The sequence below is a fragment of the Herpailurus yagouaroundi genome, unplaced genomic scaffold (genome assembly GCF_014898765.1).
Source record: "Herpailurus yagouaroundi ecotype Mexico unplaced genomic scaffold, PumYag 190, whole genome shotgun sequence".
NCBI lineage: Eukaryota > Metazoa > Chordata > Mammalia > Carnivora > Felidae > Herpailurus > Herpailurus yagouaroundi.
This window is the reverse complement of record NW_024412421.1, coordinates 25,412,289-25,434,796: the sequence shown is the minus strand read 5'-3', so window position 1 is coordinate 25,434,796 and position 22,508 is coordinate 25,412,289. Positions and strand designations below refer to the sequence as shown.

The following is a 22,508-nucleotide window of genomic DNA, read 5'->3' as shown; positions in this document are numbered from 1 at the left end:
GTGTGTGTGTGTGTGTGTGTGTGTGTGTGTGTGTGTGTGTGTGTGTAAGACGGAATATTACTCAGCCATAAAAAAGAATGAGTTCTTGACATTTGCAACAACATGGATGGAGCTAGAGAGTGTAATGTTAAGTGAAATAAGTCACAGTAAAACAAATAGCCCATGACTTCACTCATGTGGAATTTAAGAAACCAACAAGCAAAGGGTAAAAAGAGAGAGAGGCAAACCAAGAAACAGACTCTTAACTATAGAGAACAAACTGATGGTTACCAGAGGGGAAGGGGATGGGAGGATGGGTCAAATAGGTGATTAAGGAATACACCTGTCCTCATGAGCACTGAGTGATGTATAGACTTGTTGAATCACTATATTGTACACCTGAAACTAATTTAACACTATATGTCAACTAACTGAAATTAAAATAAAAACTTTAAAAGACATTGCTCTGTGGCTTTTCTGTCAGATTCTTCTTTCTCAGTCACCTCCTTATTTATAATCAGGTGGTTAAATGTCATGATTCTATTCTTACTTGGTTGAGGTAATTTCATACCCACCTAAATGTCGTGATCCCCATATCTCTGTCACAGGCCTAAACCTTTTTCCTAAGCTCCAGAAACATAACTGTATGCGGAGGAACTCCAGAAATATAATTCTTGATAACCTTTTTCTTCCCTGTCCTAGTGCTTTTCCATCAAGAAACCAAAATAGTGAACTTAATTTTTTAAGAGTAGTGCTCTTTGATCTCTTTATTTAGTAATTTTTTTGTCCTGTCCAGCTTAAAGTCATTGCATAGTTTTGGTTTTACTTTGGGGCTGTATTTGCTTCAGATTCTGTCTCCCTCTCTTTCTGCCCCTCCCCTGCTCGTTCTCTATCGCTCTCTGTTTCTCAAAAATAAATAAACGTTAAAAAAAATTAATTTGGGGCTGTGTTAGAGAATTAGTGTTGAAATTAAAAGACCTGAGGGGCGCCCTGGTGGCTCAGTCGGTTAAGCCTCCGACTTCAGCTCAGGTCATGCTTTCATGGTGAAGTCAGGCCCTGTGTCAGGCTCTGTGCTGACAGCTCAGAGCCTGGAGCCTGCTTCGGATTCTGTGCTTCCCTCTCTCTCTGCCCCTCCCTTACTTGCACTCTGTCTTTCTCTCTCTCAAGAATAAATAAACATTAGGGGGCACCTGGGTGGCTCAGTTGGTTAGGCGGCCTAATTTGGCTCAGGTCATGATCTCACAGTTGATGGGTTGGATTCCCATGTCTGGCTTTGTGCTGACAGCTCAGAGCCTGGAGCCTCTTTGGATTCTGTCTTCCTCTCTCTCTGCCCCTCCCCTCCTCATGCTCTGTCTCTCTCTCGCAAAAATAAATAATCATTAAAAAAAGTTAAAAAAAAAAAAAAAGAATGAACAACAAAAAAAATTTTTTTAATTAAAGACCTCAAAAATAGACCCAAAAGGAAGAAATTTCAGAGAAGTTTATTTCATTGTGATGCCATTGTCAGACAGCTTGCCTTTGGAAGCCTAGAGATCAGATAGGATTTCTGTCAACCAAATAACAAATGTATATGGAATGCCACAAATGTATATGGAATGCCATTGTATGCCTGGTATTGTGGTGGCCCAAACTGTGATCACTGCCTTCCCGGAACTGCCCTCAGTTATCTTAAAAAGAAAAACACTGCCAGAGACCGGGGGGTGGGGTGGGGGGGGGTGATCAACCAAAAGTTTATTGCATTAGGATTTTAATACTTTCAGGAAGAATTTCAAGATAGATATAACTTGTAGCCAAATTATTGCAGCACAGTTATTTGTGCCACTGCCTGCTCTGTGATGTCATGGTTGCACCAAGTAAGAATTAGAGCATAGCTTTGAAATTCTTATTCAGTTCAGAATGAATAAGGTGCCCTGTGGCAGATATTTTTAGAATGGAGGAGCAGCTCCAGGGCTTGCTGTGAGTCAGGTTCTCATTCAGAAACTGATCCTGAATATCGACTTTAAAACTTGGAATCTTTCATCCTGAATTAGTTATTCTTCTGTTCTGAAAATTCAAGTTTAAGCTGTCCTCAGTATATCTCACAAGAATGCAACTTTTGGATCAGAGACCTTTAAATGATCCCTCTTATTGGAAGTGGATATTTTTCACAGGTACAAGCTGTTGTGAGTTGGTAATTATACTACCAAAATTGTCAGAGGGCTTCAGAAAGGTATGGCTCTATTTTTTGTAGGGAAAAGGTTTGAAAAATGTGTTTTTCTCTTTTCACTGTAGTTCAAAATCAAAGCATTCTGTGGCAGAGGATGAGATTAATAATTGGCTTTGCCCAGATCATAGCATAAATTAACTGGTAGAATAAGAATGTGAATTAACAAGTTCATAGTCTTACCCGGTCAGTTGCTTTCCTCGCTATGCAAAAAGAAAGCTTAAATATGAAAAAACCCTGCATTTTGTCATGAGTAGAAACTGTAGCCTTAAGCCATTACATAGATGGAAGATACTTTTGTCTGATCTCTTTTGGTCGCAATTAATGATGTAAGCTAGAGCTACTTAAATTCTAAGGCAAGGGTGATTAGTCATCTTTGGAAGAAGAATGTTTATTTTTTTTTGTTTTTTATTTCTGACGTTTTTAGAGAAGATAGATAATTATATTAATTAAGGTATTGGTGAAATAGGGAAAAGGTTGAAAAGAAAGTTTACATTTATAGGATTTTTTGTGTGTGCTTGCTTTTAATTGAGGCACTACCCCCGAGCGGGCAGGAGAACAAAATAAAACCAGAAAAACTTAGGAATTTTTAGTGGCCCCAAGGTGAACTAATAAGAGATTGTTTTAAACCAGAGAAGTCAATTTCCTATTCTTATGCACTGTTTCTTCATCTGGAAGCAGGGACAATTTTAGTAACCAGTTGAATAAATTATCTTGGTAAGTCGTGTATATTGAGGTCATTTATATAGTGGCAGACCTTTTGGAAAGGAGGTATTAATGCATTCACTTTTCTTTTGAAACTTCATTAACTTGCTCTTAGGCCAAAATTATTCCATATTATTTTATGTTTTAAAACATGTATTTGTTAATTAAAAAAATTTTTTTAAAATGTTTCTTTATTGAGAGACAGAGTGTGAGTGGGGGAGGGGCAGAGGGAGACACAGAATGTGAAGCAGGCTCCAGGCTCTGACCTGTAGCACAGAGCCTGACGTGGGGCTCAGACTCACAAACCGCGAGATCATGACCTGAGCTGAAGTCAGATGCCACCCAGGCATGCCTGTTTGTTCTTTCTTTCTTTTAAGATTTTATTTTTAAGCAATCTCTACACACACGTGGGTAGATCAAGATCACCCAGCCCCAAGATCAAGAGTTGCACACTCCACTGACAGAGCCAGCCAGGCGCCTCTGTGTATTTGTTAATCTGAGATAAAGTTTTAAAATTAAAGTTATATCGGGGCGCCTGGGTGGCGCAGTCGGTTAAGCGTCCGACTTCAGCCAGGTCACGATCTCGCGGTCCGTGAGTTCGAGCCCCGCGTCGGGCTCTGGGCTGATGGCTCAGAGCCTGGAGCCTGTTTCTGATTCTGTGTCTCCCTCTCTCTCTGCCCCTCCCCCGTTCATGCTCTGTCTCTCTCTGTCCCAAAAAAATAAATAAACGTTAAAAAAAAAAAATTAAAATTAAAGTTATAGCCAAACGTTTTTGGTACATTACTTAATTAGTACTTAATGTGCTTCTTGAATTCCTTAGGTTAATGGCATAACTAGGTAACAACATTTATAACGTTGTAAGATTCTTTTTTTTTTTTTTTTAATGTTTATTCATTTTTGAGAGACTGAGAGCACATGAGTGGGGAAGGGATAGAGGGAGGGAGGCACAGAATCTGAAGCAGGCTCCAGGCTCTGAGCTGTCAGCACAGAGCCCGACGCGGGGCTTGAACGCACAAACTGTGAGATCATGACCTGAGCCGAAGTCGGACGCTCAACTGACTGAGCCACCCAGGCGCCCCAAGTGTTGTAAGATTCTTAACCAGACAAATGACTCAGAGTAGACATATACTAGTGTACAACACCGTTTACATCTGAAGTGTATATTTTAAATGTCAGAATGTTTCATTTTGTGGATTTTATTTATAGTACGTATTACAGAGAAGGTAAGTATCAACTAAATTTATTTATTTATTTATTTATTTATTTATTTATTTATTTATTTATGAATGAGAGGGAGAGCACATGCATGTGTGGGAGAGGGGCAGGGAGAGAGAGAGGGAGAGAGAGAGCGAGAGAGAGGGAGAAAGAGAGAGAATATGAATCCCAAGCAGGCTCCAGGTCCAGCTCAGAGCCCGACTGGGGGCTGGATCTCACAAACCGTGAGATCATGACCTGAGCTGAATCAAGAGTCACACACCTCACCAACTGAGCCATCCAGGTGCCCCAGTTCCTCTCATTTAAATCTTAAAACTTTTGGGGCGCCTGGGTGGCTCAGTCGGTGAGGCATGTGACTCTTGATTAGGCTCAGGTCATGATATCACGGTTTGTGAGATCCAGCCCCCAGTCGGGCTCTGAGTGGACCTGGAGCCTGCTTGGGATTCATATTCTCTCTCTCTCTCCCTCTCTCTCGCTCTCTCTCCCTCTCTCTCTGCCCCTATCATGCTCACTCTCTTTCTCTCTCAAAATCAATAAATAAACATTACAAAAAAATAAATGCTTGAAGGTTTTTTCCTTGCATACTAAAATAAATAAAAATAAATAACATGGAGAATCTAGGTAGCAGGTTAAAAACATTCTTCTTGGCACCAGAATCAAGACTTTCAGTGAGAGCAGTCCAAGATTGACTTTCTGCTATCCATCCCACCCTGGTCTTTTTTTTTTTTTTTTTTTTTTTTTTTTTTTTAACTAAAATGTGTTTTGGTTTGGGGGGGGAATCTATCTATCTATATGGATGTATATGTATATGTTCTGGGTTATTAGATATCACCTCTTGCTTCTGAGTAGGTATATTTTCCCTGATACAGAGAGCCTTTCCCCAGACAAATTCTGTATTGTGGATTATTTAGTAAGATTTCAGTTAGGAAAATGTTTGCGTGCTTTTTGTAGCTCACTTATGTTGTTTATAAGGTCTGTCCTTTTTCTCTGGTCCATGAGGCATTTCATTTGTATCACATGTTAGCATTTAAAATATTATCTTTGAAATACCAAACTTCACTCCAGTCATCGATTCTTATCTTCTCTATTTCTTGTGTAGACTAAAGATCTAAAGACCTTTAATCTAAGCCCCGTATTTTTTAAAGTTTGTTTATTTATTTTGAGGGAGACAGACAGACAGACAAAACAAGGGGGAGGGGCAGAGAGAATGGAAGAGAGAAGATCCCAAATAGGCTCTGCGCTCAGTGCGGAGTCTTATGAAGGTTTCAGTCCCATGAACTGTGAAATCATATGGGGCTCGATCCCACAAAATGAAATTATGACCTGAGCTGAAATCAAGAGTTGGACACTTAACTGACTGAGCCACCTAGGCGCCCCCAGAGCCCCATATTTTAGACATTAGATTTCCCATACTCTTCGGAAGAATAATAATTGTGATGATCAAAGTTTTAAAGATACTGTTGTAAGATCTGAGTGTATTTGAAAGAATTATGGTATAGTCCTAGACCTCGTTTGCACTGTTTTATATTTATTACCTGTTTATAGGTGGCTGTCAAATGATTTGAAATAACACAGACAGATGCATGACATTTAAACTGAATTGTCAGTCATTGATCTTGCCTATTAAACTGACCACAAGTAGTATTTACTTGCACAGAAGGAGTCCACTTGAGTTTGGTGTGAGGAGAGAAGTGCATTGAATGCCAATGGTAGGCTAAAAACATTTCCCAAGTAAAATTTAGAAAAGTGATTTTACTTGAGTAATAGCCTTAGTTTGTTTGCACATTTAAAGAGAACTGCATCTGAACAGTTGGATTTAAATACAAAGGCTGTTTGGAGCCTTAAAATATATGAGTGAACAAAACCAAAACTGTTTAAACCTCTCATGTTTACATAGAAGCAACCTAAATGAAGTTCAAAATAGGTATCACATCTGGATTTGTATATGGGTATTAGATTGAGAGATAAGGGTGGAGGCAGGCAGAAATTCCACACACACATAATTGTGCTAAGCAACTTGATGAAGTCACTTAAAGATTGTTCTTTCCATTGGCATAAGATTTTTCTACCATAATTTCCTGTTAATTTATTCCTTTACTCCAGTTTATCCTGATGTAATTTGGATAATTACATTAATAAATAGTTACATAAATAATGTAGCTATTATCACTTTTGTAATTGAACTATATGTGTGTGTGTGTGTGTGTGTATAACTTATTGTCAAATTCGTTCCCATACAACACCCAGTGCTCATCCCAACAGGTGCCCTCCTCAATGCCCATCACCCACTTTCCCTTCTCCCCCACCCCTATCAACCCTCAGTTTGTTGTCAGTATTTAAGAGTCTCTTACGGTTTGCCTTCTTCCCTGTCTGTAACTTTTTTCCCCCCTTCCCCTCCCCCCTGGTCTTCTACTGAATTTCTCAGGATCCACATATGAGTGAAAACATATCATATCTGTCTTTCTCTGCCTGACTTATTTCACTTAGCATACCACTCTCCATTTCTGTCCACGTTGCTACAAATGGCCAGATTTCATTCTTATTGCCAAGTAGTATTCCATTGTGTGTGTGTGTGTGTGTACATATATATATATGTATACACATATATATGTGTGTGTGTGTGTGTGTATATACACACACACACACACACACACATATCACATCTTCTTTATCCATTTGTCAGTGGATGGACATTTAGGCTCTTTACGTAATTTGGCTATTGTTGAAAGTGCTGCTATAAACATTGGGGTACAAGTGCCCCTATGCATCAGCACTCCTGTATCCCTTGGGTGAATTCCTAGCAGTGCTATTGCTGGGTCATAGTGAGGACCCTTCACACTGTTTTCCAGAGCGGCTGCACCAGTTTGCATTCCCACCAACAGTGCAAGAGGGTTCCTGTTTCTCCACATCCTTGGCAGCATCTATAGTCTCCTGATTTGTTCATTTTGGCCACTATCTTTTATTCATTTTTTGAGAGAGTGTGGGTGGGGTAGGGGTAGAGAGGGAGGGAGACACGGAATCTGAAGCAGGCTCTAGGCTCTGAACTGACAACACAGCCTGACGCGGGACTTGAACTCACGGACCGTGAGATCATGACCTGAGCTGAAGTCAGACGCTTAACCAACTGAGCCACCCAGGCGCCCCTGTAATTGAACTGTTAAAACTGAAGTTGCCAGGGGCGCCTGGGTGGCGCAGTCGGTTGGGCGTCCGACTTCAGCCAGGTCACGATCTCGCGGTCCGTGAGTTCGAGCCCCGCGTCAGGCTCTGGGCTGATGGCTCAGAGCCTGGAGCCTGTTTCCGATTCTGTGTCTCCCTCTCTCTCTGCCCCTCCCCCGTTCATGCTCTGTCTCTCTCTGTCCCAAAAATAAATAAACGTTGAAAAAAAAAAATTTAAAAAAAAAAAAAAAAAAACTGAAGTTGCCTTCCTCTAGCTAAGAATCTATAGATCTACAAACTTACTCCTGAAGTTGAGGCTTAAAAGAAAACCTCTTTTTACTTACTTTTTTCCTTATTTCTGAGATTGATTTATTGCTGTGTTTTGGAGTTAGGGCAGTACAAAATTAATAATCTTCTAGAAGTATACTATAATAATATTATAGATAATATTTATTGTATGCTTATTGTGAGTACTCATAGGTGCTTTATGTGCTTTGCCTAATTTATTCCTGCATATGTAATAAATACTCATCCCCATTTATAGATAAGGAAATTTAGGTTTATAAGAGTTAAATAAGTAGTCCAGCTAGTACTTGGAAGAACCTAAATTTGATCCTAGTTCTCGCAAGTCTATGCTGCATAACCAGTGGTGTAGACTATATAGTAATGAGTGCTTAGAAATACCTGGAGCATCTTTATTTATTTATTTTTTTTTAAATTTTTTTTTTCAACGTTTATTTATTTTTGGGACAGAGAGAGACAGAGCATGAACGGGGGAGGGGCAGAGAGAGAGGGAGACACAGAATCGGAAACAGACTCCAGGCTCCGAGCCATCAGCCCAGAGCCTGACGCGGGGCTCGAACTCACGGACCGCGAGATCGTGACCTGGCTGAAGTCGGACGCTTAACCGACTGCGCCACCCAGGCGCCCCTTCATCTTTAGTTTCCATTATTTGAGGTGAATGTTCTTTACCCAGAAAGTAATGCGTACTTGAACCATCGGCATACTTTATAAAGTATTTAAAATAGTAAATCTAAACGCATCTGGAACTGTTCTACCTTTGTCCTTTCACCTTCTCCCCGTGAACTACACCTTTTCTATACTTTGACTATTCCCTTTCTGTAACAATATTTTCCCTTCCTCAGAAAGGTAGTATTGGTTTATGGAATCATAGTAGATACGCAACTAGTTGGAGTCAGAATGTCTCACTTTTTATGTAGTTTTCCGCCAATTCCAATTGAAGTGTTGAGAGTTAAGATCTATTTAGGTTATACAATGAGCACTGGCTCAGTTGGAGTACCATTAAAGGATCCTCCTGGTCTTTTGTTCTTTACATTTTGATTTCAAAATCCATTAATTTTATAACAGAAAAATATCACTTTAAAAGGCAAAGATATGGTTTGGAGATTGTGGATAATTCTTGTAAAATATTGCATCTTTATTGTTTACATTAATCTATCAATATTTCCCAAAGTAAGTGTTTAATTTACATCACTTCAGCATTTGATATAGTGGTGATTATTGATGTATACTTGGTAGTATCTTGTTCTGTCAACTGTAGATTGATGTTATCTAAAGAAAAACGTGGGAAACTTGAGAAGATTTCATTGGATTATTCATGTTACTGATGTTTCTAAACTTCAGAAGATTCAGTTTTTAAAATATATCAATTGAGGTTTTTCCAATTCAGCCCCAGAGTCCTTCTTTGAGCTAGATATTGAAGGATCAGTTGGTATGGACCCCAATATACTTTACTGAATTACGCCAATCTGTTAATAAAGCAAACCTGAATTTATTAGCACTTACTACAGATAGGAGGATACCACCTTGACAGGAAGAAGTCAAAATTGGGATATTTAAATGCCTTTGAGATCTGACATAAAGTGGTTTCAAAGGGTCTTTTAAAGAAGGGAACTGATTGTGATTGGACAAAATTTGCAATACAACAATTTAGAATTGGTGGACACTTCGAGTTAGAGGTCTTAAAGCAATTCTTCTTAATGTTTTTTTTTTAATTAATTTATTTATTTTGAGAGAGAGAGAAAGAGAATGACCTGAGGAGGGGCAGAGAGAGAGGAGACAGAGTATCCAAAGCGGGCTCCAAGCCGAAGACAGCAGAGAGCCCAATGTGGGACTCGCACTCATGAACTCTGAGATCATGAACTGAAGGCGGATGCTTAACCAACTGAGCCACCCAGGCACCCCTAAAGCAGTTCTTAATGCATAAATATGTTAGTTAGATAAGGAAGTCATTTGCTCAGATGAGAAGATTCTTGTCTCTGGTAAATTGATCTATTAGGAATTCCCTGAATCAAATGGTAAAGTTATTGATTTGCAGTCTGTCTTTCTTGGGCAGAGATTCCCTGAAACAACTATGTCATGTTTAACATAGGTGGTCTACAGTCTTATGTTAACAGAATTGGTCTTGGTTATCTGTCCCCTCTTATCCTTCTTCAGCCCAGACTGAAAAATGGAACATTATCATCTGGGGATATGATCAATCTGGATGTAGACCACTGTTTTAAAGAATTGTGGTTGCATATCCAGTTTCAGGTAGTAGTCATGTCATCCACTACATATATCAACTTTTCCTGTTTGTATTGTAGGATGATCATTTGTTTGTTGTATCATCTGATCCATCATTTAAGACTGGAGATGATGCGTTTGAACACTGCACCTCAAACAGGAGAGAGATTATGCTCAGAGTTTGTAGTCCATTTCTAAGCCAGGAGCCTAGAGTGCCCAAATTAAAACAAGAGAACACATCTCATCCACAGTCCAAAGAGATTTTGTCCCCATAATCCAAAGAGCCTGTACATCTACATGTGGGGCTATCAGCCAGATTACTTAATTTCATAATTTCTTTGATTGTCTAGTTCCCATTTCAATCTGTGAACCATAGCATATAAGATTTCCCTAACTTTGTCAGTTATAAAGTGTGTTTGAAGAAGTTTGAGGGTAGAATGAAACAGTCCAGAATTCTTGTTGAGTAGTTCAGTCTTCAGATTTCAAATTGAGGCCCACTTCTTTATTTTACTGGTATTTTATGGTAAATACTCATAACATAAAATTTACCATTTTAAAGCATACAATTCACCACAGAGGCCCACATTTTCTCTTTCTTGAGGGAAGTTATCTGGTCTCATTTTTTTTGGAGAAAGAAGGGGACTGGTGGACCAGAATGGACCCTGACTCACCATCAGTTTACCAAGCTAAACCTGTCCAGTTTGTTGGCAGTAACCAATAGGCTTTTGTACCACAAATTAGGATCGGTCATTAGGGTCTACCCAATGATCAGTTCTTGACCAGAATATTCCTATAGGATTGCCAAAATTTAAGGTATAGTGTTGCCATTCAAAAGAAGTTAGATGCCAGGTAGGAGACTATAAAGTGGAGATATCTCAAGTAGATAAAGGGCTAGATTTGATAGGGAATCAGAAGAGTTACTTACAGAGTAAAAGGCCTATAAATATGAGACAGGTATTAAATACACACCATCTTTTTCATGTGACAGTTTGGTTATAGACTAGCTCCTGAAAATAATCATTAAGTGTTGTTTCAGTGGAGGCTGAAACCTCTTTCCTAGGTGTGACATGACAGGAGGTTTTAAATTTAGGGTTTTAGAATGGAGGTTTTTTTTTTTTTTTTTTTTTTAATTTTTTTTTTTCAACGTTTTTTATTTATTTTTGGGACAGAGAGAGACAGAGCATGAACGGGGGAGGGGCAGAGAGAGAGGGAGACACAGAATCGGAAACAGGCTCCAGGCTCCCAGCCATCAGCCCAGAGCCTGACGCGGGGCTCGAACTCACAGACCGCGAGATCGTGACCTGGCTGAAGTCGGACGCTTAACCGACTGCACCACCCAGGCGCCCCTAGAATGGAGGTTTAAAGTAAAGGAAAAGGTGGCGTTTTCCCTTGAGTTTGGGTTTTTGTGTTGTGGTGCTGGCTTTGCTTTTTGATTTTTGAAGGAATATATATATTTTTTTTACAGCCGTGTTTTCAAATCTCAAAACAATGCTCAAGTATGCTAGGTTTCCCAGTTCAGTTTTCAGACAGATTGAGTTTTCTTATGTACTTAATAGCATTTATATGGAACCTTAAGGTTTTCATTCAGCCGTCAATTGATTCAGTGACATTGAGCAAACACCATCCCCATTTTGGACTTAAGTGGAGGGGTAGAGTGGTACAGGGGTGGTTGGGGAAGTGGTTTGGGACTACCTCAGTTGTGTTGAGTCTGTGGTGCCTTAGATAGTCATGAGGAGTAAGGAGGAGGTCCCAAAAGTTTGAAAATTTCTTGGATAAGTTATCTCTAAATTACGCTTTTAATTCTCTGACCTTCTGATGATTCTCTAAGCTTCAGGACATAATATCTTTTAAAGCTTTTGATCAGAATTATTTGCAGCAATGTCTGTAGGTTCTGATAGCTATATTTGTCATTATCTTTAACTGTATTCAATTTTTTTTAATTTCTCTGTTACATTTATCTTTCTCCATATCTACTGTTGTTCAGTGGTGATTACTTTTCCTCATATAGTTTCTTTTTTAAAAAAAAAATTTTTTTTTTCCAACGTTTATTTATTTTTGGGACAGAGAGAGACAGAGCATGAACGGGGGAGGGGCAGAGAGAGAGGGAGACACAGAATCGGAAACAGGCTCCAGGCTCTGAGCCATCAGCCCAGAGCCCGACGTGGGGCTCGAACTCACAGACTGCGAGATCGTGACCTGGTTGAAGTCGGACGCTTAACCGACTGCGCCACCCAGGCGCCCCTCCTCATATAGTTTCTTGATGTGACTCCCTTTCCAGGAGACACTATTTGTATAAAACTATTTGCTGTTTCTCTGACACTTTTTGAGTCCATTTAAGCATCTATTGATGCTAAGGTACCAGGTACCCTTCTTCCCCCATTTCAGCTTAGCATTTCCCAGTATTCAGATGGCCTTTATGTCTCTCATCTAACCTAAGATTTGTCCCTCTGAGGCTCCTGCTTCAAAGCCTACACATGCTTCAGAATTATGCAGTTGCTCTGTTATTCAGATGGAAGGCTAGTCCCTGAGTCAAAGCTGTTCTCTTCAGAAGCACCAGTCATAGCGGGACCTGGGTGGCTCAGTCGGTTAAGTGGCCGACTTTAGCTCAGGTCATGACCTCGCGGTTCGTGAGTTGGGGTGCCACATCGGATTCTCTGCTGTCAGCACAGAGCCTGCTTTGGACCCTCTGTCCTCCTTTCTCTGCCCCTTCCCCCTGGTTTCTCTCTTTCTCTGTCTCTCAAAATAAATAAATAAACTTAAAAGAGAAGAGCAAGAAGCACCAATCATTTGCGCTGGGTTATACAGAAAGGGTTCTGCACATTCTGGCAGCTCTGTGCTCTTTGCCTCTCTTTAGGCCAGTTAAAGTAAGTAGTGCACTAACCCCTGGTCAGTATGGAAGAGATGTCGTATTTTTAGATACTTGAGTATGGTTCATGAGAAATTATATTTCATTTTGGGACTTTTTTTGCATCTTGTAATTTTATACGCCTTTTTTGTTTTTATCTTCTCACAATTACAGAAGTAACATAGTCGGATTGGAGGTACTGAGCTGCATTGACAGAATCAGTCCAGATTTACTGGCCGTAATCCCTAATAGTATTGTCACATGCCTGGAAAACTTCTCTCTCTTTTCATTTCCCACTTTGCATTTGGCTCAGTAGCTCCTGCTTTGACAAATTTGGCCCTGTATATTCAGCTGTTCCAAATCAACTGAGATGGCAAATTAAATAAAACATATAAAGGATGCCATATAAAAATTGACCTTTTGTTCCTTATTCATACTATGTCCTTCAGAGAATTTTGTTTTCACTTCTCATTCTCAAACTCCCACATAGAAGTGCTTGGGTGGCTCAGCTGGTTGAGCGTCCGATTCTTGATTTCAACTCAGGTCACGATCCCAGGGTTGTGGGATCAAGCCCCACATCGGGCTCCTCACTGAGCACAGAGCCTGCTTGAGATCCCCCTGTCAACTCAGGCCCTCTTCCCACCTCCCTGTGTGTGCATGCACTCTTTCTCTCTCTCTCCCCCCTAAATAAAATGGAAAAATAAATAAATAAATAAATAAATAAATAAATAAATAAATAAATAAATAAATATCTCACCTAAAAGTTGAGCATATCGACACAACTAAACCATAAAATGGTTAATGTGCTTTTCTTAGAACTACTAATCTAGGACTCTTAAGAGGACCAGATTGCTACTTGCCATGTTCTAGAAAGTGTGGATTTCCCATATTTCCCTGCCCCAACCATCCCCTTTGAAATACACACTGAAAGAGAAAGAAAATAGAAAAATATGGACTGCAAAGAGTGTACCGTCAGATTCCCTTAGGTGCCTTACCTATGATGTATTCCATATATTTTCACAAGTGTCTCTGTTTGTCTTTTTTGTTTATTTTTGAGAGAGAGAGAGAGAGAGAGAGAACAAGCAGGGGCGGGGCAAAGAGAGAGGGACAGAGGATACTAAGCTGGCTCCATGCTGACAGTAGGAAGCTGGATGTGGGACTTGAATTCACAAACCATGAGATCATGACCTGAGCGGACGTCTGAAGCTTAACCGACTGAGCCATGCAGGTGCCCCGCTCTGACTTCTTTCTGTTATCCTACCCATAGTGGGTAAGGGGGACTTTCTTCATTCTTTAAAGTATCAGGCCCTCTTCCCACCCCAGACTCCACTTTTTGTATAATGGTTAGGTGTAGACTCATGTTTTGTTCTTCCCTACCACACTAATTGATTTACTTGAAAGCCAGCATCTATAATCTGTGTCTCATACCCTTTTTAAAAATAAATCTCCCACTGGACCTTTATAGTAAATTCATTCTGAAAAGTTGGTTGAATGTTAAAGAATCACACAAAAGCACAACTCTTTAGTGAATCAGAAAAACATTGTTGGAGGGCACAAAGCCTATGCTGGTCACTGTCCTTTTGGAAAAACAATACTTAGCAGCAATCCCTGGGTACAAATAAGAAAAGTTAATTCTCATTGGCTAGAATAATGTACTGAAAAGAACTTGGTTATGAATCTGACAGAAGATTAAAATTCAGTTTATACTTGCTCACGGAAAGTTCACCAAGACTAGAAAACTGACTTTAATCATTACCAACTGTATTATATTGAGTTTGCTTTTTTTTTGGTGGGCAGGAGGCAGGTGGATTGGGTCATGTTAATAAATGAATTGTTCATATGATTGGCACTTTACTGGGTTCTTAATGAACAAACTCCCAGAAGAAGAATCTCCTTACTATTGTAGGAGAATGTTTCTAATCACAGGGAGACATCAGGTTGTTGCCCAGTCTTCAGATTTGTGCAAGGCTATAAAAGCACTGATACTGTTGACATTTTTTCTTTGTTTTCTCCCAGGTGATTAATAAAGAGCACTTTATCTATTATCTATATAATATATATATAATAGCGTCTATTATCACTTAATTTAGTACCAGGTGTGATCTGGTGGGTAGTTGAACTTCAGTCTGTCTAACTGTAGAATGTTCCAAATTTTAGACACAGTCCAGCTCCCAAGCATTTCTATTTCAGAAACTGGGACAACTTCCAAGTAAGTTTTGTGAATCCTTCAATTTCTCCTGCCAGACTCATTAACTCAGCCTGTTCACCTTGGGGAAATCAGAGTTCAGACTTGTACTTTCTGTAAAAACCATCCTTTTAAGTGAATGTGATGGTTGATTTAATTGAGAATATTCAGACTCAGGCTTTTCAGTAGTTTGTTCTGAAACCTGTTGTGCTTTGGCCAGCAGAGAATGATTAAGATGAAGCACTGGGAAACTGTAGTCATAATATGCAAATTACCCACATTAAAAGACATGGAAATCAATAAATACTTCTATTTCTATTTTCCACATCTCACATCTTATAGCCTCCTACAGCTGCAAAGAATCTCAACCATCTTAGACCACTGTTTCTTAATTTTTTGGTGCCTTATGGTTCTTTGTGAGATTTATCATGACAGCTATGAATTCTCAGAAAAATATACTTCCGCACAAAGTTTGTATTCAGTTTCAAGAGAGTCTCCCCCCTAAAGTCAGTTCATGATCCTAGGTGAAGAAATCCCTGTTCTGTCCTCAGGGGTCTGGAGAAGTTAAGTGACACACCAAAATCACACAGCTTCTATAGCTGAATATTTTCATGAATCCGTTGTCTTTTTTCTGTCATTGTATCCCTTTAGTTAAAACCCATTTTGAATTCACAGAGCTTAGAGGAAGGACAAGTAGTTTTAAGCCTTAAAGTGAACTACATCATCTTTTGCTTACCCAACAAGGAGACTGGAGTACAGTAATACCCAAAACATTTAAATCATTGATTTAGAAAGGCCAAGTGAACTAAGCAAAGTTTTTTTTTATAATTTGTTTTAGTTACCATAGGGCTACTCTGGATTCATAGTTGGTCTAATTACGCCAGTCTTTACTTACCTGTGCTTCCTGCATGTAAATTCATCATGTGGCTGTCAGATCATTCTGGAGTACTTGTTCTGTTTATTCATGCTGTCTGCCTTTCTTTTTCTTGCACCTCCTGAAGACCCTCCACCCCATCCCCCACCGGTCATTGTGCTCAACCTGACCTTACGGAGCCTTTTTTGGGAGGCATCACGCTGAAAGCATCACAGTGAGCATTAGTTGCCATTTATTAGCATTATTTAAATTCCTGTTGTGCTGTCTCCTAGAAGTGTACTTTGATCACATTACTCAGTTTTTCTGGATTTTGAGATCTTCATCTGTAAAATTGGACACAAAACTATTTATCTTGCAGTCCATCATGTCAGAAATGAATTTGACATCTAGCTCAGTTAAGTGACACTTTTACCTTTTCCTGCTATCCATGACATTCTTTATTGGAGTCAGGCCGATGTCTCCAAGCACTCAGTGCTTATCTCCTTTATGGTGTTATTGCCACATTGTTCATTCAGCATTATTTGAGCTCTTTCTCTGTTTCAGTCACTGCCGTGTTGGGTTGAGGGGATGTGTCACACTCTCCTTTTCTCTTTCCTCTGTTCCTAAATTTTTTTTATTGATACTAATACATGTAATTTCAGCAGTCTCTTCTACAAAGTTTGGTCATTAAATTAACAGCTATTTATGAGGCTTATCATAAATTTTTCTCCTCCCAGATCCATTGCCAAGAGGACAATTATTTATTTTCCATGAGGAAACACTTGATGGAAGACACTTATTTCTTCTTTTGTTTTTAATGTTTATTTATTTTTGTGAGAGAGAGTGCCCAGGTGAGAGTGCATGTACAAGTTGGGGAGGGGCAAAGGGACAGAGACAGAGAATCCCAAGCAGGCTCCACACTATCAAGGGCAGAGCCCGACGCAGGGCTCGAACTTGTAACAAAGAGATAGTGACCTGAACCGAAATTAAGAGTGTGATGCTTAACCCACTGAGCCACCACAGCACCCCAGAGACACTTCTTTTGAAGTCCTGTCTCTAGAATGTCTGTCTCTAGAATGATGGAGAGCAGCTAATAATATAGCAAAGCTCAGCTTCTCATTTGATAGTTCCACAGGCTAGGAACCTGCTCTTTGCCTCTGATTTAATGGGGAGAGAGTGAGGATAGGACTCCTAAACTGGTTACAAGGAAGGTTTCAGTTCTTAATCCTCTAATTTGATCATGTTCTTCTTTATCATTTGAAAAAATTACTACATATACCACAATATTTTATAGTTACTTATAAAATATTAATTCTTTTTTTTTTTATTTTTAAAATTTTATTTTTGAGAGAGAGAGATAGAGCACGAATAGGGAAGGGGCAGAGAGAGAGGGAGACACAGAATCCAAAGCAGGCTCCAGGCTCTGAGCTGTCGGCACAGAGCCTGACATGGAACTCGAACCCACAAACCGCAAAATCAAGACCTTAGCTGAAGTTGGATGCTTAACTGACTGAACCACCCAGGTGCCCATTAAGTATTCTAATATATGCATTATAAAACCTTAAAATGTAAATTAAAAGATGATTTTTTTTTAAGAAGAGGTTCTCTGGGCGCCTGATTGGCTAAGTCGATTGGGCACCTGACTCTTGATTTCAGCTCAGATCACGGTCTCGCGGGTTCATAGGTTTGAGCCCTGCGTGGGGCTCTGCACTGACAGCATGGAGTCTGCTTCGGTTCCTCAGTCTCTTTCTCTCTCTGCCCCTCTCCCACGTGCTCTCTCTCTCAAAAATAAATAAAACATTAAAAAAGTAAAGAGAGATTCTCTTATTTTCTTCTTGAGCTCTAGGGGATCATCTACCCTGCGTATTCCATGGAAATCATTCCTTTGTCTCATCTTTCAGGCCTAGCTCAAGTCCCAGTTCTTGCTTAATTGCATGACTTCACCATTTTATCTCTTCAACTGGATTGTAAACCACCTGAGGTTAGAGACAGTGGCTTATCTTTCTTCTGTATCCCACAACAATCCCTCACACAATTTTGGGTCCATCATAATTATCCAGTATTTACTTGTTGCTTCATTTCTTGGGATCATTTCAGAGTATTATTTCATTGATAACAAAGTAAACAAAAAATCCTCGGCCTTATTCTACCTTAGTAATTCTGGGTTTTATTCTCTATGCGATTCATCTTCTTAGGTTAAAGGTAATCAAGCCTATCTGCATTTATAGTTTTGCAGAAGTAGATACATACTATGTCTGATGAAGTGATTTGACTGGGACATCATGGGAGTGGTACAGTCTGAGAATCAAACCTGCATCCGCACCCACATCTCTTTTTGGTCCCTGATATTTTTGCCTTTTAGAGTCTTATCAAATGGTCGTGCTAAACCATAGCATTTTCTTTTTATACTTCCTCTGGAGTTACTTTGTGCTGGCATTCATGTTCCCACTGTTTGGGTATACTACTTTATTTTTTATATTTTGCAGATAGGTCTCTGTTCACTTCCTCTGAACCATCTCTATGACCTTTGATTCTACAGACCCTTTTAAATTTCTGAAATTATTTGCAATTATACATAGAAAATCTTCATAGCTGTTTAGTTCTGTTGGTCTCAATGGCCTAACATCATAACCTGGTTCTTTTTTTTTTTTTTTTCATGTTTATTTTTGAAAGAGAGAGAGACAGAGCATGAGTGGAGGAGGGGCAGAGAGAGACAGACAGACAGACAGAATCTGAAGCAGGCTCCAGGCTTTAAGCTGTTAACATAGAGCCCCATGTGGGGCCTGAACTCAAGGACTGAGAGAGAGATCATGACCTAAGCCAGAGTCGGGTGCTCAACTGACTGAGCCACCCATGCGCCCAAATCATAGCCTGGTTCTTATAGCCTTCCTATGTTGTCATCGTCTCTTTCTTGGAAGAGATACTAAATCTAAAAAGAAAAAAAAATAAGTTTATTGCCTATTACAAATTAAGATGACAAAAGAGACGAAAACGAAACACTGGGCTCCCAATGTGCAGTTCATTTGTGTCTCCGTGGCTCACGTGTTTCTTTCATAAAAAGCTATAGTACTCTGTATTTACTAACATAATTCACTAAATTAGATTGTAGCTATTATCAATTGTGGCTTAATGGATTTCAGATTTTTATTATTCCATTTGCTTGATAGGGATATTATTCATTTTTTTTCTTCATAACAATCTCCCTCAATTTCAAGTTCTCATAATGACAGATACTTACTTTTCTTGCCCGTGGCTCTGCAAGTCATTTAGGATGGCTCTGCTCTGGGCTATAGGTAGGGTTTAAGTCTGCTGCACATGTCTCTTTTCCTTGTACTAGCAGCTGCCTGGACGTGTTCTTCTCTTGGGAAATGGCAGGAGTGTGAGAGTGAAAAGCACATTTAAAACTTCTTCTATTGGGGCGCTTGGGTGGCTCAGTCGGTTAAGCGTCTGATTTGGCTCAGGTCATGATCTCCTAGTTCCTGAGTTTGAGCCCCGCTTGCCAGCCGGCTCTGTGCTGACATCTCAGAGCCTGGAGCCTGCTTTGGATTCTGTCTCCCTCACTCTGCCCCTCCCTTGCTCATGCTCTCTTTCTCTCTCTCACTCAAAAAATGAATAAACATTTTAAAAAGTAAATAAAATCTCTTCTATTGTGTCTATTTAAAATCCCATTGGCCAAAGCAAGTCAGTAGTAGCCTAGCCTATATCATTGGAGCAGGGTGTATACTCATTGCGCAGCAGGAGGCTGTGCAGAGTTACAGAGCAAAGGTTGTGGATATCAGATGCTATTCAAGAGGAGTAAAAAACTAGGGGAAATAATCCAGTCTACCAATGTAGGGAAGCAAGCCATTAAAACTGTCAATTTGCTCGTATAGGTCCTGTGAACTATAAACATAACGCTTTTTCCATGAGCAACTTGCATATTATTTAAATAAATTATTTTGAAAATGCTCCAATGCTCTGGATTTCTTTCAAGAATTCTCCTTTTTTAGGGGCGCCTGGGTGGCTCAGTCGGTTGAGCGTGACTTCGGCTCAGGTCATGATCTCACGGTCCGTGGGTTTGAGCCCCACGTCGGGCTCTGTGCTGACAGCTCAGAGCCTGGAGCCTGTTTCAGATTCTGTGTCTCCCTCTTTCTCTGACCCTCCCCTGTTCATGCTCTCTCTCTCTCTCTGTCTCAAAAATAAATAAACGTTAAAAAAATTTTTTTTTTTTTTTTTAAAAAGAAAGCTCCTTTTTTAAAGTAAGCTGCGCGCTCAGCATGGGGCATGAACTCACAACCCCTGAGATAAAGAGTCTTATGCTTTACTAACTGAGCCAGCTGGCTGGCCCCCCTCAAGAATGCCCCTTTAATCCAAAGTTATTGTGTAGTAGAAATGAATACTAGTTGAAATGATAGTGTTACTCATTGGCTTTGTGCTTTGTTTGAGAAAGAGCAAGAATTGCTGATTAATTGGAAAATATTTAAGGGATAGATTAAAACAGGATAAGGCAGAAAGCTGCCTAAACAAAATAAAGCTTTCTTGCTAATAATAAACTGTTAAGAGATGTAAGACAAGCACTTGGGATTGAAGTGGAGGGAGCAGAGTTAAGCTAGTTTCAGTCATAGTATAGAGGCTGATTTCTGAGAATAGAAAGCCCCCCCAAAAAGGCATTACCTGTTTTTATGTAGACAAGTGGGGGAACAGTCCAAAGATGGTATGTTGTAATTTTATGATTACCTAGGAATCTAATTAAAGTCACTTTTCCTTGTGTGTGTGTGTGTGTGTGTGTGTCTGTTGATTTTGAGAGACAGTATATGTACGTGGAGATGAGGGTCAGAGAGAGAGGGAGATAGAGACCCCCAAGCAGGCTCTGCGCTGACAGCACACCTCGGGGCTCAATCCCAGTGAGATCATGACCTAAGCCAAAATCAAGAGTCGTACGCTTAACCGACTGAGCTACCCAGGCACACCTAATTAAAGTCAGTTATAATATTTTATGAATAAGTACAAAAACAAGTTTTTAAATCTTTTTTTTTTTTTTTTAATTTTTGGGACAGAGAGAGACAGAGCATGAACGGGGGAGGGGCAGAGAGAGAGGGAGACACAGAATCGGAAACAGGCTCCAGGCTCTGAGCCATCAGCCCAGAGCCCGACGCGGGGCTCGAACTCACGGACCGCGAGATCGTGACCTGGCTGAAGTCGGACGCTTAACTGACTGCACCACCCAGGCGCCCCCAAAAACAAGTTTTTATATTAGTGTCAATGCCTATTAAATTCTACAGTGAATTAGTAGTTCCCTAGAAAACTTTTTCTTTCTGAAGTGATTGATGCTAGTTGTGGCTGCTTAACTTGTTAATATTTACTGTTTATTGCCTTATCTCTATCCGTGAATAGAAAGAATCTTTTTATTTTGAAAATGGCATCTTTTAGGACCTGCTTTGGTGATATTTCATAGAAGGTGCACAGAATTCCCTTCCTTTGAACAGGTTGGAATGCTATGGAAACTCAAATGAAATGGTATTGTCTTACAATTGTATCTTTTTCAAAGGCATGGACAAGGAAACTAAGTATGTGTATTGCTGTTATGTAACATTAAGCAATCTAGCTTACTTTTTAAATTATGGAATAGAAAGTTCATTTTACTTCTGGTACATGTACCTGGCTTTGCAGAGCACATATAGTCATGAGACTGTATATATAATTTCTATTTTTTAAAAAAAACTTTCTATTTTAAATGATATACTTGCAAGATTATAGGCTCCTAAGAAGTTACATAGAGGTCCTATGTACCCATGACCTCACTTCACCTAGTGGTGGCATAAGACTAGTTTTTAAATCATTTGATGGACCTTCTTTGTCCTCTTTAAAAATTTTTTTCTTAATATGTATTTATTTTTGAGAGAGAGACAGACAGTGATCGGGGTAGGGGAGCAGAGAGAGGGAATCACAGAATCGGAAGCATGCTCCAGGGTCTGAGTTGTCAGCACAGAGCCTGATGCGGGGCTCAAACTCACAAACTGCAAAGTCATGACCTGATCCACAGTTGGATGCTTAACCGACTGAACCACCCAGGTGCCCCTGCCCTCTTTAATAAGTCTGTTTTGTTTTGTGTTGTTTTTTTAAGATATCTAACTTTAGAAAGGACACCTGTATTGTGCCTGATTTTCTTTAGCTTTCAGAATTATGAAGTGTTCTGTAAGGATCCTGATGTCCCTATAGCTTTGTTTCTTTAGTACTTTATTCTCCCCTGTCCCTATTTTCAGATCAAACCATTGATTACAAAGGGGTTATGTCTCATCTCCTTTTCTGGTATATTTCTCCCCAGCTATCTAAAAGGTATATAAGCCCCTTTTTCCTTCTTAAATTGAAGAAGCATATTCAGTTAAATATTCACATTTCTTGTTTTGAGTTTATTTTGGTGGTGTTTGAAAACTTGAGCTTTTTTTTTTTAACATTGTCTTTTTTTCCCCCCTTTTAGCCTGAAAATGAGATTTCTTCAGACTGCAATCATGTAAGTATGGATTTTCCAGAGTTCACTGTATATGCTTTATATGTGTGACAGGTTCAGGATGCTTTTCCTGTTATTCTGAGAAATATTATGTCTTCTTAGATTCCCTCCATCTTAACCACGATGATCGGCCTTATTTAAGGATCATGGTAAATCTGCAAATACCCTTCCATTCTAGAAACCAGCAGGTTTTGTCAAATAATATTTACGTACTTAAGTTTAAATTTTACTTCAGTTATAGCTACCATATGAAAATAATTGTTTCTCTGCTTATCAAGTTTACAACTTTAGAATTCCATATTTTAAAGTTGTTTTATTCTGTCATAATACAGTCACATACTATGTACCGTACAC

The 22,508-nt window shown here is 39.5% G+C and overlaps 1 protein-coding gene across 3 annotated transcripts in view; it reads left to right on the top strand.

The window, feature by feature from the left end:
- The window catches only part of GLG1 (golgi glycoprotein 1), a 153,285-nt gene that overhangs the window by 70,442 nt on the left and 60,335 nt on the right, over positions 1-22,508 (top strand). For all 3 annotated transcript variants that reach the window (XM_040443123.1, XM_040443124.1, XM_040443122.1), the window contains exon 2: positions 22,125-22,157. In XM_040443123.1, coding sequence (XP_040299057.1) covers positions 22,125-22,157 — 33 coding nt within the window. The remainder of the gene's footprint in view (positions 1-22,124; positions 22,158-22,508) is intronic.